General features: G+C 50.2%; 1 protein-coding gene across 1 annotated transcript in view; it reads right to left on the reverse strand.

Annotated features, from left to right (window-relative positions):
* LOC140428702 (uncharacterized) overlaps window positions 1–15,338 on the reverse strand; it is an 81,078-nt gene that overhangs the window by 42,814 nt on the left and 22,926 nt on the right. The window contains exons 6-7 of the mRNA XM_072515433.1: window positions 14,798–14,935; window positions 5,797–8,439 (exon numbers count right to left, since the gene is read on the reverse strand). Coding sequence (XP_072371534.1) covers window positions 5,797–8,439; window positions 14,798–14,935 — 2,781 coding nt within the window. The remainder of the gene's footprint in view (window positions 1–5,796; window positions 8,440–14,797; window positions 14,936–15,338) is intronic.

Consider the following 15,338-nt stretch of genomic DNA (forward strand, 5'->3'; position numbering starts at 1 on the left):
CTAATTGTTCAATGGGTTTAATAGCTGCAATTGGAAAGGAGAACCAAAGTGGTCTTCCCATTAAGTACCCCCCCCCCCACCCCCCCCCCCCACCCCCCCCCCCCCCCCCGCCTTCCCACCCGGCACCCTGGCAGCAATTGTTGGGAGGGTACTTGCCACATTTCCACCCCTTGGACTGCAAGGTGTCACGTGGGCACTGTCAAAGGGTGGGATATGGAGGGGAATGGGGGGACGAAGAAGAGTTTTAGGGGGTGAGCTGGAGGAATAAGGGACTTAATGGAGGACCTGCAGGAGTGAAGGGGTATGAATGGGGGTTCTGGGGTTACTGAAGGCTGGGTCTGGGGGTGAGGGGACGTCTGAATGGTGGGTTCAAGGGGTGGCCTTACCAGTGATTAGGGTGGTGTGGTGACCTGCCTGTGATCTGGGTAGGGGGGCAGGAGGAGCTAATGGTGATCAGAGCGCACCTCTCAATTGCAGCGCAGCCCCTGGCATGCCATGGAATGTCACGGAAAATCCAATGTGGAAAACTTGTTTTCCGAGTGTCATGGAGTGGCTTATCGGGGGTGCTCGTCGTACCAACGGGAACCAGGCCCAATTCTCCACTGGTGGGAGCACTTAGACTCAGGTCAAGATGTTCAGGGAAGGCATCAATAGCTTTGAGATAAAACAGCTTAAAGTTGTCAAATAATCGTCGTTTTGAGCAACTGGGCAGAAAACAGATAGATAAAGAAAAGGTGCTAAAAAGGTCGGCGGAACCCCTGGTAGAGAAGTCGCTAGGCCCAGATGGGATGCATCCTTGATTGCTGAGAGAGATAAGGGAGCGTATTGCGGAATCGTTGACAGAAATTTTCCAAGCCTCTCTGAACACAGAATTAGTCCCGGGGGATTGGAGAATTACAAATGTGACGCCATTGTTTAAGAAAGGGGCAAAGGATAACGCAGGAAACTACAGACCTGTCAGCTTGACATCAATAGTGGGAAAACTGATGGAGGCCATAATACGGGATGAGATAAATATGCACTTAGAGAAAAATAAGTTAATACTCGACAGTCAACATGACTTCCTCAAGGGCCAAACTTAATTGAGTTCTTGGATGAGGTTACACAGGCAGTGGATGAAGGTAGGGCCGTGGATGTTGTATATTTGGACTTTCAGAAACCATTTGATAGAGTGCCAATTGCAGGTTGGTTCGCAAATTAGCACTGTTGAGGGTTGAGGGGTTCTTAGCAGCATGGATTAGAAGCTAAAAGACGATAAGACCATAAGACATCGGAGCAGAATTAGGCCGCACGGCCCATCGAGTCTGCTCTGACATGCAATCATGGTTGATATTTTTCCCATCTCTATTCTCCTGCCTTTTCCCCATAACGACTGATCCCCTCATAAATCAAGAACCTATCTATCTCTGTCTTAAAGACACTCAGTGATTTGGCCTCCACAGCCATCTGCGGCAAAGTGTTCCACAGATTCACAACCTTCGGGTGAAGACATTCCTCCTCACTTCTGTTTTAAAGGATCGTCCCTTTAGTCTGAGATGGTGTCCTCTGGTTCTAGTTTTTCCTACAAGTGGAAACATCCTCTCCATGTCCACTTGATCCAGGCCTCGTGGTATTCTGTAAATTTCATCGTTCTAAACTCCAACCAGTACAGACCCAGAGTCCTCAACTGTTCCTCATATGACAAGCTCTTCATTCCAGGGATCGTACTTGTGAACCTCCTCTGGACCCTTTCCAAGGCCAGCACATCTTTCCTTAGAAATGGGGCACAAAACGTCTTACAATACTCCAAATGGGGTCTGACAAGAGCCTTATACAGCTGTAGAAGTACATCCCCGGTCTTGTAGTCTAGGTCTCTTGACATGAATGCTAACATTGCATTTGCCTTCTTAACTGCCGACTGAAACTGCTCATTAACCTTAAGAGAATCGTGAACAAGGACTCCCAAGTCCCTTTGTGCTTCTGATTTCCTGACCATTTCCCCATTTAGAAAATAGTCTACGCCTAAATTCCTCCTTCCAAAGTGCATAAACTCACATTTTTCATTTGCCACTTCATTGCCCACTCTCCTGGCCTGTCCAAATTCTTCTGCAGCCCCCTTGCTTCCTCAATATTACCTGTCCCACTACTGGGGCGTCATTCTCCGACCCCCCGCCGGGTCGGAGAATGGCCGTTGGCCGCCGTGAATCCCGCCCCCGCCCCCGCCGAAGTCTCTGGTACCGGAGATTGGGCGGGGGCGGGAAACGGGCCGCGCCGGTTGGCGGGACCCCCCGCTCAATTCTCCGGCCCGAATGGGCCGAAGTCCCGCCCAGAAATTGCCTGTCCCACCGGCGTAAATCAAAGCTGGTATTTACCAGTGGGACCAGGCGGCATGGGCGGGCTCCGGTGTCCTGGGGGGGGGCGCGGGGCGATCTGACCCCGGGGGGTGCCCCCACGGTGGCCTGGACCGCGATCGGGGCCCACCGATCCGTGGGCGGGCCTGTGCCGTGGGGGCACTCTTTCCCTTCCGCCTCCGCCACGGCCTCCACCATGGCGGAGGCGGAAGAGACTCTCCCCACTGCGCATGTGCGGGAAACTTTCAGCGGCCGCTGACGCTTCCGCGCATGCACCGGGAAACTGTCAGCGGCCGCTGACGCTCCCGCGCATGCGCCGCATTTCCGCGCCAGCTGGGGGGCAACAAACGCAATTTCTGCCAGCTGGCGGGGCGGAAATACCTCCGGCGCCGGCCTAGCCCTTCAATGTTGGCTAGAATTGGCTATAGAAGGAGCATTCCGCACCTTTGGGCCGGCGCAATGCCCGTCTGATTGGCGCCGTTTTGGCGCCAGTAGGCGGACATCGCGCCATTGGGGGAGAATTTCGCCCCAGATCTTTGTATTATCTGCAAATTTAGCAACAGTGCCTTCAGTTCCTTCTTCCAGATCATTAATGTATATTGTCAAAACATGTGGTCGCAGCGCAGACCCCTGAGCCACACCACTGGTCACCGGGTGCCATCCTGAAAAAGGCCCCTTTATCTCCACACTCTGGCTTCTGCCAGTCAGCCAATCCTCTATCCATGCCCAGATCTTACCCTTAAAACCATGGGCTCTTAACTTATTTAACAATCTCCTACGCGGCACCTTGTCAAAGGCCTTCTGGAAATCTAAATAAATCACGTCCACTAATTCTCCTTTGTCTATCTTCCTTGTTATGTCCTCAAAGAACTCTACCAGATTTGTCAGACATGACCTCCCTTTGACATAGCCGTGCTGACTCAGTCCTATCTTACCATGCACTTCCAAGTCCGCTATCTTATCTTTAATACCGAACTCGAAAATTTTACCAATATCCGAAGTCAGGCTCAGCAGCCGATAATTACCCATCTTCTGCCTCCCTCACTTCTTAAACTGTGGTGTTGCATTAGCCACTTTCCAGTCCTCTGGGACTCTTCATGCCTCCAGTGATTCCTGAAAGATCATCACCAATGCCTCCACAATCTCCTCAGCTATCTCTTTTACGACCCTGGGGTGTAGTCCATCCGATCCAAGTGACTTATCCACCTTCAGACCTTTCAGTTTTCCCAGAACCTTCTCCTTAGTGATGTCCACTGCACTCACCTCTGCCTCCTGATTCTCCTGGAGCTCTGGCATCCCACTGATGTCTCCACCGTGAAGACTGATGCAAAGTAACTATTCAGTTCATCCTCCATTTCTTTGTTTTCTATTATTACTTCTCCAGCCACATTTTTCAGTGGTCCAAAGTCTATTTTTGCCTCTCTCTTACCTTTTATATATTGAAAGAAACTCTTCCTATCTTCTTTTATTTTACTAGCTAGCTTGTACTCATATTTTATCTTCTCTCCCTTATTGCTTTTTTAGTTGTCCTCTGCTCGCTTTTAAAGGATTCCGAATCCTCTGGCTTCCCACTAATCCTTGCCACTTTGCATGCTTTTTCTTTTGCTTTCATGCTGTCCTTGATTTCCCTTGTCAACCATGGATGTCTTGTCCTGCCCTCAGTATGCTTCCTGCTCCTTGGGATGAATTTCTGTTGTGCCTCCGAATAAGCCCCCAAAACCCCTGCCATTGCTGTTCCCCGGTCTTCCCTGCTAGGCTTCTTTAAGTTGGCTAAGAGATCGGAAACAGAGGGTGGGTATAGATGGGCATTTCTCAGACTGGAGCTGAGTTAAAAGTGGTGTTCCCATGGGCTCAGTGTTGGGATCCTTGCTTCTTCTGATTAATATAAATGATTTAGAGGTTGGTATTAAGGGCAAAATCTCTAGATTTGAGGGTGATACTAAGCTAGGGAGAATAGTGAATTGTGAGGATGATGCTGAGCGACTTCAGAGGGGCAATGATACCTGGCCAAATGGGCAGACACCTGGTAAATGAATGCCGATGCAGCAAAATGTGAGGTAATGCATTTTGGTAAAAGAAACATGGGGAAACAATATAGGATCAATGGTACAACTTTGAGGGGAGTACAGGAGCAGGGAGACCTCGGGGTTCAAGTACATAATCCTCTAAACTTGGCCAGGCAAGTTGAAACAGTTGTAAAGAAGGCTTATTGTGATCCTTGGATTTATAATGTATAAAAGCAAGGAAGTGATGCTACACCTCTGCAAATCATTGGTCAGACAATATCCAGGCTTGGGCTGACAAGTGGCAAGTTACATTGCTCGTCCTTCCACAAACATTCAAACCCTCCACCACCATCGAACAGTAGCAGCCATGTGTACCATCTACAAGATGCACCGCAGTAACTCACCAAGGTTCCTTCAACAGCACCTTCCAAACCCACGACCACTACCGTCTAGAAGGACAAGAGCAGCAGATACCTGGGAACCTCACCACCTGGAGCTTCCTCTCCAAGTCACACACCACACCGACTTGGAAATATAATGCCGTTCCTTCACTGTCGCTGGGACAAAATCCTGGAACTTCCTTCCTAACAGCACAGTGGGCGTACCTTCACCTGAGAGACTGCAGCGGTTCAAGAAGGCAACTCACCACCACCTTCTGAAGGGCAACTAGGGATGGGCACTAAATGCTGGCCTAACCAATGATGCCCACATCCCACAAATGAATTTAATAAAAGCCCACATTTGGAATATCGTGTTAGGTTCCAGGCATCTTATTTAAGGAAGATGTTCAAGCTCTGGAGCTAGTGCAGAAGAGATTTACTAGAATGATACCAGGAATTAGGAACTTTAGATGCAAAGATTGAGAGAAATTGGGCTTGTTTTCCTTGGAGCAGAGATTAAGAAGCGACCTTCTTGAGGTTTTCAAATTCTGAACAATTTTGAGAGGTGAAGAACGATGCTGAAGACCTATAATCAAGATTACCCACACTACAGGGACTGAGGTATTCTCTTCTTATTATTTGCTATAGAAACGCTCCAAATGATTCAACGGGGTTTGCTTCATCTGAATTAGTCAATTGTTATGAGATCCAAGAACCATTCAAATTAAAGACATTAGAAAATTACAATTACCAAGAAACAAATAATACTAGATTAATCCCCAATCGATGGTTGGAATGACATACGACTGTGCTGTAAAATATCTCCTTGCCTATGCAAAGGGATTATTTATCAAAGTTATGCATCAGAAAAATGGAGGCAACATAGCAGTCCCAATTCTCAGCACTTCACATAAAGTTACCCACTGTAATGTGGAGCAGACACTCAGTTACTGGGACCAATACCTTGTAGCAATGAGAATATGACAGGAAAATATAACTTCTTTAACAGAAAGTTTCCTCTGTGGCGTGGGATACTTGCAATAATAACGGAAAGGTTATAGATTACAATTTTCAACTTACCACAGACTGGAGTGAATGATGTGGAGATCGGCGTGGTGGTTGTAAGTGTGATGGTTGGGGTGGCAGTTAGGGTGGAGGTCAGGTCGGAAGTTGTGAAGTTCGGGGTGGAGGGCGGGGTGGAGGTCAGGTTGGAGGTCGGGTTGGAGGTCGGGTTGGAGGTCCGGTTGGAGGTCAGGTTGGAGGTCGGGGTGGAGGTGGGGTTGGAGGTCGGGGTGGAGGGCGGGGTGGAGGTCAGGTTGGAGGTCGGGTTGGAGGTCGGGTTGGAGGTCGAGTTGGAGGTCGGGTTGGAGGTCAGGTTGGAGGTCGGGTTGGAGGTCGGGGTGGAGGTCAGGTTGGAGGTCGGGGTGGAGGTGGGGTTGGAGGTCAGATTGGAGGTCGGGTTGGAGGTCAGGTTGGAGGTCGGGTTGGAGGTCGGGTTGGAGGTCAGGTTGGAGGTCGGGTTGGAGGTCGGGGTGGAGGTCAGGTTGGAGGTCGGGGTGGAGGTGGGGTTGGAGGTCAGATTGGAGGTTGGGTTGGAGGTCAGGTTGGAGGTCGGGGTGGAGGTCAGGTTGGAGGTCGGGTTGGAGGTCGGGTTGGAGGTCAGGTTGGAGGACGGGTTGGAGGTCAGATTGGAGGTCGGGGTGGAGGTCAGGTTGGAGGTTGTGTTGGAGGTCGGGTTGGAGGTCGGGTTGGAGGTCGGGGTGGAGGTCGGGGTGGAGGACAGGTTGGAGGTCGGGTTGGAGGTCGCGTTGGAGGTCAGGTTGGCGGTCGGGGTGGAGGTCAGGTTGGAGGTCGGGCTGGAGGTCGGGTTGGAGGTCGGGTTGGAGGTCGGGTTGGAGGTCAGGTTGGAGGACGGGTTGGAGGTCGGGGTGGAGGTCAGGTTGGAGGTCGGGTTGGAGGTCGGGTTGGAGGTCAGGTTGGAGGTCGGGTTGGAGGTCGGGTTGGAGGTCAGGTTGGAGGTCGGGTTGGAGGTGGGGTTGGAGGTCAGATTGGAGGTCGGGTTGGAGGTCGGGTTGGAGGTCAGGTTGGAGGGCGGGGTGGAGGTCAGGTTGGAGGTTGGGTTGGAGGTCGGGTTGGAGGTCGCGTTGGAGGTCAGGTTGGAGATTGGGGTGGAGGTCAGGTTGGAGGTTGGGTTGGAGGTCGGGTTGGAGGTCGGGTTGGAGGTCAGGTTGGAGGTCGGGGTGGAGGTCAGGTTGGAGGTTGTGTTGGAGGTTGTGTTGGAGGTCGGGGTGGAGGTCGGGGTGGAGGTCAGGGTGGAGGTCGGGGTGGAGGTCAGGTTGGAGGTTGTGTTGGAGGTCGGGGTGGAGGTCGGGTTGGATGTCGGGTTGGAGGTCAGGTTGGAGGTCGGGTTGGAGGTCGGGTTGGAGGTCAGGTTGGAGGGCGGGGTGGAGGTCAGGTTGGAGGTTGGGTTGGAGGTCGGGTTGGAGGTCGGGTTGGAGGTCAGGTTGGAGATTGGGGTGGAGGTCAGGTTGGAGGTTGGGTTGGAGGTCGGGTTGGAGGTCGGGTTGGAGGTCAGGTTGGAGGTCGGGGTGGAGGTCAGGTTGGAGGTTGTGTTGGAGGTCGGGGTGGAGGTCGGGGTGGAGGTCAGGTTGGAGGTCGGGGTGGAGGTCAGGTTGGAGGTCGTGTTGGAGGTCGGGGTGGAGGTCGGGGTGGAGGTCAGGTTGGAGGTCGGGTTGGAGGTCGGGTTGGAGGTCAGGTTGGAGGTCGGGGTGGAGGTCGGGGTGGAGGTCAGGTTGGAGGTCGGGTTGGAGGTCGGGTTGGAGGTCAGGTTGGAGGTCGGGGTGGAGGTCAGGTTGGAGGTCGGGTTGGAGGTCGGGTTGGAGGTCGGGTTGGAGGTCGGGTTGGAGGTCAGGTTGGAGGTCGGGTTGGAGGTCGGGGTGGAGGTCAGGTTGGAGGTCGGGTTGGAGGTCGGGTTGGAGGTCAGATTGGAGGTCGGGTTGGAGGTCAGGTTGGAGGTCGGGGTGGAGGTCAGGTTGGAGATCGGGTTGGAGGTCGGGTTGGCGGTCAGGTTGGAGATCGGGGTGGAGGTCAGGTTGGAGGTCGGGTTGGAGGTCGGGTTGGAGGTCAGGTTGGAGGTCGGGGTGGAGGTCAGGTTGGAGGTCAGGTTGGAGGTCGGGGTGGAGGTCGGGTTGGAGGTCAGGTTGGAGGTCGGGGTGGAGGTCAGGATGGACGTCGGGTTGGAGGTCGGGTTGGAGGTCAGGTTGGAGGTCGGGTTGGAGGTCAGGTTGGAGGTCGGGGTGGAGGTCGGGCTGGAGGTCAGGTTGGAGGTCGGGTTGGAGGTCAGGTTGGAGGTCGGGGTGGAGGTCAGGTTGGAGGTCGGGTTGGAGGTCGGGTTGGAGGTCGGGGTGGAGGTCAGGTTGGAGGTCGGGTTGGAGGTCGGGTTGGAGGTCGGATTGGAGGTCAGGTTGGAGGTCGGGTTGGAGGTCGGAGAGGAGGTCGGGTTGGAGGTCGGGTTGGAAGTCGGGGTGGAGGTTGGGTTGGAGGTCGGGTTGGAGGTCCGGTTGGAGGTCGGGGACGTTGTTGGATTTGTGGGGGTAACACTAGAAAAGTTTGGCTTGGTTGTGGTCAGGGTTGTGATGTTCGGTGTGTTGTTTCCTGTCGTCGAAGGAGTGATGTTTGGATTTTCACTTGTTGATGTAATTGAGGTCGGAGTCACTGGGGAAACTGCAATATAAATAAAAGACAACAAATTTTAAACAGTAAATTAGATGAGTGGTGTGATTCAGTGATCCTGTTGCAACCTTTGTGGATCCAGACACAACAGCTGAATCGGCTCCAGGCGGGAATCCTTGCCGATCGTTAATCACCACGCTCACCCTCCCCAATGAGATCTGGATCTGACCCTCACACGGGGCGGGATTCTTCGAACCTCCGTGCCGAAATCGCAATCGACACGGGAGCAGAGAATGAGCGTTGATGCCAAAATCCGGTGCGATGCCACGCCCCTGGTCCCCGGAGAATCAGCGCAAATTTCTGTCTGTCGGGAAGGTCAGTGGCGGCTGCGGAGTCAGTCTGTGGCCTTCCTGGTGGGGAGGCAGGAGATCCTTCATTGTGGGGGGTGCCTCACGGACAGCCAGGCAAGCGAGCGGGGACCACTGCTCCGCGGTGCTCGCGTGGTCTTGGCGGGGCCTATATTTTCGGGGCCGATCCGCAGATGCCGGATTTTCCCAGTGTCCCGGACGCGCCTGGGAGTTTTCGCCAAGCTGCTGTTTTGTGCTGGTCCACACAAATGTGGACCAGTCGTAATGGCACCTGGCACGGGCTCTCAGGTCATTGGAGACCTGCGGGTATTAGGGGACAGGGCAGGAGGCACCCTGGCACACACTCACCCAAGTCCTTAGCATTGCCAGCTTGGCATCATGACAGTGACAGGGTGTACAATGTCACTGAAAGGGTTCCCAGGTGCCAAGTTGGCTGTGCTATGGTTCGGGCCCAGTAAGGCCTTGCCAGGTCGGAGTGGGGTTGGGGGGGGCTGGTAGGTGATGTATCCGGGGGCTCTCCCAAGTTTGGGTGGGTGAAGGATGTTACAAAGAATCCTGTGAAAGGAGCCCTGATCATGGCACCGTGACCTGCAAGGATCTATTCAAATCTCACCAGGTGGAAACCCCTCTTAGTGCGCCATTGGTGGGGAGAAAGTCCCTGAGGACAAAAGAAATGGCAAAGTGACATTGGATAGTGCCGTTCGAGGGCTTTACCTCGAGTCCGATGAATCGTGCCCAGAATTGCTCAGAACCTAGTATTGAAATTCTGAGCATAACCCAATTAAATATTACATCTCGGCACAAGTTGTGTCAAATAACAGCAGTTTATCACTGAAGGAGCGTTTGGGCACCAAAATTCTGATACTGGAATGCAGACAGTTGGTAGGTTCAGAAAGTTTGGCGTAACACAAGAGATTTCTCTTTCGGAATGAAAGAAAAAATGACAGAGTTCTGGGCAATTTCAGGGCAATGGGATATAATCCATGAGCTGCCAGTGCTTTCATCGAGGATGCTACCGCGTGGTTTTCTGTTTGTGTTTCTAGTGGAAGAGGGTTTATGGTATGATGAAGCTGTGCGAAGCACACTCTGTTAACAGGAGTATGCCATTTGCATTGGCTTTTCCTACTCCATGTTAGAGTCACAACCAAATCTGCATGAACGTTCCCCAGGAAACTGATCTTTTCTTCTTTTGGGATGGGAGTGAGGACATTTCCCAGAGAATCCCTACAGTGCAGAAGGAGGCCAGTCGGTCCATCGAGCCCTTTTGGCCGAGAAAATAGACAGGTAAACTATTATCTAATTGGAAAGGAGATTCAAAATGCATCTTGGGTGGTTAGCATTGTTGCTTCACAGCGCCAGGATCCCAGGTTCGATTCGCGTTTGGGTCACTGACTGTGCGGAGTCTGAACGTTCTGCCCGTGCCTGCGTGGGTTTCCTCCGGGTGCTCCGGTTTCCTCCCACACGTCCCGAAAGATCTGCTTGTTAGGTGAATTGGACATTCTGAATTCTCCTTCAGTGTACCCGAACAGGTGCCGGAAAGTGGTAACTTGGGGCTTTTCACAGTCACTTCATTGTAGTGTTAATGTAAGCCTACTTGTGACAATAATAAAAATTATTATTATTATTGTTCTCGCTGGAGCAGAGAAGACTGAAGGTCAACCGGATTCTGATACATAAGATTACCAGGGGCATGGATAGGGCGTGTGGTGTTCTTTGTGTTGCTTATATTTATTAAATAAATTTATTAACACTACTAATTTGGCTTCGACATGTACTTCTAAATAATACACAGTTGGTTGTCAATATAAAACTACACTCATTTACAACTAATCTTAACACTGGCATAAAAGGGGGCAGCACGGTGGCACAGTGGTTAGCACTGGGACTGCAGCGCTGAGGACCCGGGTTCGAATTCTGGCCCTGGGTCACTGTCCGTGTGGAGTTCCACATTCTCCCCGTGTCTGCGAGGGTTTCACCCCACAACCCAAAAGATGTGCAGGTTAGGTGGATTGGCCTTGCTAAATTGCCCCTTAATTGGGAAAAAAAAAAATTGGGTACTCTAAATTTATGAAAAATAAAAAAATACGGCATAAACTATGATCTGGTCTAACTCACACTAATAATACTTCAGACTACTCTTACCCACAAGGCTTAGTAACAATGCCACATGAAGCTCCCTCTAATGGCTACTCTAGACATTTCATTAACCCCTGCAGTGCCTACAGTTGTGATGATACCACAGGGTGCAGCTGTTCCCCTTAGAAGGGTCAGTTACGAGGCGACACAAGGTCAAGTTGAGGGGTAAGAGGTTTAGGGGGGATTTGAGGAAAAACTGTTTTGCCCAGAGGGTGGTGACGGTCTGGAATGCACTGCCTGGGAGGGTGGTAGAGGCGGGTTGCCTCACATCCTTTAAAAAGTACCTGGATGAGCACTTGCCACGTCACAACATTGAAGACTGTGGGACAAGTGCTGGCAAATGGGATTAGGTAGGCAGGTCGTGTATCTTTCATGCGTCAGTGCAGACTGGACGGGCTGAAGGGCCTCTTCAGCACTGTGTTGTGAGGGGATTTGTGGAAAAGCTTTTTCACTCAGAGGGTTTTGGGAATCTGGAACTCACTGACAGAAAGGGTGGTCGAGGCGGGAACCCTCACAACATTTAAGAAGCATTTAGATGAAGACTTCAAATGTCATAGCATATAAAGCTACGGGCCGAGTGCTGAAAAATGGGATTAGAATAGATCAGTGCTGGATGGCCGGTATAGAGACGATGGGCCAAAGGGCCACTTTCTGTGCTCTACAATTCTATGACTCGAACTACACGAGGGATTTCCTGAAATGTCTGAGCAAACAGCTAAATCAGAGCACAGCCTGAATTTTCCACAGTATGTATAGCTTCTCAGTCATAGTGAAAATGAATACAGAAACCCAAAGTTCTGCCTCCGTACGTGGGAATTCTTAGAACTGATGGGGTAGGAATGGTTCAGGGCAGGGTTCACAGAGGTAACTGGTCTTTTGAATCATCTGCTGTTTTCGCAAACTGGGAGTTTCGTAGCTTTATGAAACCCAACGAGCCATCGAGTGCATATTAGACCTTCTGCACTGTATATTTTTCTGCACTGTATATTCTTCTGCACTGTATATTCTTCTGCACTGTATATTCTTCTGCACTGCATATTCTTCTGCACTGTATATTCTTCTGCACTGTATATTCTTCTGCACTGTATATTCTTCTGCACTGCATATTCTTCTGCACTGTATATTCTTCTGCACTGTATATTCTTCTGCACTGCATATTCATCTGCACTGCATATTCTTCTGCACTGTATATTCTTCTGCACTGTATATTCTTCTGCACTGCATATTCTTCTGCACTGTATATTCTTCTGCACTGTATATTCTTCTGCACTGTATATTCTTCTGCACTGTACATTCTTCTGCACTGTATGTAAGAGCAGGCCTGAATTTGATGGATTTGGATATCTAGCCAGAGTGCCCCTTGCGATCAGCTTCTGGAACCACACTTGGGATAGGTAAGATGCTCTCTGGTGGTAGTCTGGTGCACTTTGGGCTAGGGGCAGGTCTGTTTGGAATTGTGAAAAGTCGGAGAAATGTGCATATAAAGTGCACAAACGCATTTCTGATAATCTCATTACAACTGTCAAAGGACCTATCAAAATCAACTATCAAATCTTTCAGAAGCAACTGTCAAAAGGAGCTGTTGGAGCTGGGAAGAGCAGCTATCAAGAATGTCAAGAGGACCTGTCAATAATATTATGATAACTTGTACCAACTGTCAGGAGGATGCACCAATTGGCAAAGGGAGATGCCAAGATGTCAAGGCATTTAATGGCCCTGCCCTTTAACGTTTCTGGAAGTCAAGCCTGGAGTGTTAGCAAAAAGACTCCTTGCCATGGGTACAAGGCTTGACAATGGCATGGCTTGGCATGAATGGCATGGGGGCTTCTGGGTGTGGGTTGGGAGCAGCAGATGTCATGAAAGGATTAGGTCTTAATGGGCTTGGGTACAGGGCATCAAGGCAGTTGCTTGGAATGTAAGGCAGATTATGGGGCAGAGGGCATGAGGGGGCATGCACTGGCATGGGTGGAGCATGGGCAATGTATGTAGGGTGAGGGATGGACGTTGGAGGGATGTTTTTCTATTATTGGCTTATTTTCAAACATAAGAACTGGTTCAGAGGTTGAGGCCTTGTAGCCGGAAGTCTCAATGCTCATTCCAGCGGAGGTGAAATAGAATCTCCTTTCACCCTGTTCATGCACCGCACCCTCCATCAGCTCCCACCCCGACCAGCACCTCAGAATGAAAATTACAAATTTTTGACCACATTTTCAAGGGTCAGGTTTACAGAGGTGGGAAATTTCTAAACTGGTCAATCCCGACACAGGAGTGAAAATCCCGGCCCATCTATTGTTCCCAGTCTTACACTCATCAATGTCAGAATTAAGAATCAGTGAATTTAAATTCAATTAGCTGCCGTGGTGGGATTTGAGCCAATGTGCCCTGGTGATGGCACCACGGCCATTTGCTCCAGAAAAGTGTTTGTCAACCCCGGTGGTTTCCCCAACTTTAAAAATATGGAGCCAACTCCATCAGCATTAAAAGCTGGGGTCAGTGTCACGGCCGGTCCACATTTGGACAAAACAGTTGTTCAAGCCAGAAAAGCTGGATGTCACATTTAGGGGGCTGGAAGGGGTAGGGGCTGGAGAGAGAGTGAGTGATTTATTCCTGGAGGGGCCGTTCCCCAGTCTGGAGGAGTTGATGGAGAAATTTGGGTTCTCGGGCTTGGACTCGTTTAAGTACCTCCACGTATGGAATATTGTTCGACGAGCGTTCCTGGTGATGCCGCCATCAACCTTACTGGAGATGATCTTATTCTGTACAGGGTCGGAAGAGGGTAGTACATCTAGCATATTTGGACGGCATCTGGGGAGGATCTGACCTCAGTGGAATGGCGAAAGTCTATATGGGAGGAGGAGCTGGGGCCTATAATGGAGGATGAGGTGTGGAGTGAAGCCCTTTGCAGGGCAAACGCAATGTCATCTTGTGCGAAGCTGAACTGATCCAGCTCACGGTACTGTTTAGGGCCCACCTCACTAAAGCCAGAATGAGTTGCTTCTTTGTGGGGGTTGAGGACAGGTGTGAATGCTGTTCGGTAGGGCCCGTGAATCACGCACACATGTTCTGGTCCTGTCCCATCCTGTGGGGTTTTGGATCACGGTGAACCACTTTGCCTTGGGTCTGGAGTCATAGGTAGAGCAGACCAGGTGAAGATGCACAATTCCTTCCCTGTGGGACATTGGTGAACCAGATGGATTTTTACAACAAATAATGATCAGTTAATGGTCACCATTACTGAGATGATCTTTCAAGTCAAGATTTTTTTCAAGTGAATTTAAATTCAATTAGCTGCCGTGGTGTGATTTGAGCCAATGTCCCCTGATTGGTGCTGTGGTAAATAGCCAGGAGGAAAGCCTTACATTACAACAAGATATAGAGGGGCTGGTTTTACATTCCTCCATTAGCCTAACCAAGTCATTAATTCCTTCCGTTTAAATGGGCAGTTGAGCTTCAAAATGATGGTCAATTGATTGAAAAGGAGATCAGGGGTAATGGGGATAAGGCAGGAGTTTGTGGTTGAGAAAATATCAGCAATGATTGAATGGCGGAGCAGACTCGATGGGCCGAGTGGTCTAATTCTGCTCTTCTGTCTTCTGGTCTTATCGTCTTATGGACGGTGAGCTGAATGCAAGATAAACATGTAAAGCTTTCACATATTAATATCAGCAGGATTCATGTTGAAATACTTTCACTTTCCTTACACCATTCCTGGTTTAAACAGCTCAGATCTTTACCTGTGCACTGTGTTCCTGGGTTTGCTGGATTGGTATCTATAGTTCCTTCAGAACAACGACACGAGAAACTTCCTGGAGTGTTCGTGCAGACAGCTAATTCAGAGCATGAGTGGTCCCCAATCTCACATAAACGTTACTTTCCCAAACAATTGAACATAGATAATGTCCTACCTTCACATTTTCTTCCAGGTACACTGGGGCTTGTATCGTTGAACCCAGCATTACACTGACAGGTGTAGGTTGCGTTCTGTCTTATACAAGTTCCATTAACTGAACAGTCATTCAGCCCTGACTGGCAGCTGTCTCTGTCTGCAATGAAGAGGGAAGATGGGTGTTAGAACACTGCTTCAATCTGAATTCAACCAGCTTGGAAGTGTTGAATGAGCTAATAAATACGGAATTTCATTTGACTCCTCATTCCTCACTTTACTCGACTAGAAATGTTGCCTCCTAATGGTGGATTAATACAGAGAAATCCCAAAATAGCATTGAGAGATGGACCATGTGACGTGAGCTGGATAATGCTGCCAGTTATGAACCAGTCAGAAAGAATGAAGGTCTACATTCTCTCCTGGTTACAGAAGTTCAGAAAGCAATGAATGTGAAGACGTAAAACCCAGCTTCCAAAAGTTATAAAGCTAAAGCATGAAAGTGCCCTTAATGTGACACAAACTGGCATTAAATTGAGAATCACACTGAGAGTTGGGACAAC

Source organism: Scyliorhinus torazame, chromosome 8, assembly GCF_047496885.1.
Source record: "Scyliorhinus torazame isolate Kashiwa2021f chromosome 8, sScyTor2.1, whole genome shotgun sequence".
In the NCBI taxonomy this organism is placed as follows: Eukaryota; Metazoa; Chordata; class Chondrichthyes; order Carcharhiniformes; family Scyliorhinidae; genus Scyliorhinus; species Scyliorhinus torazame.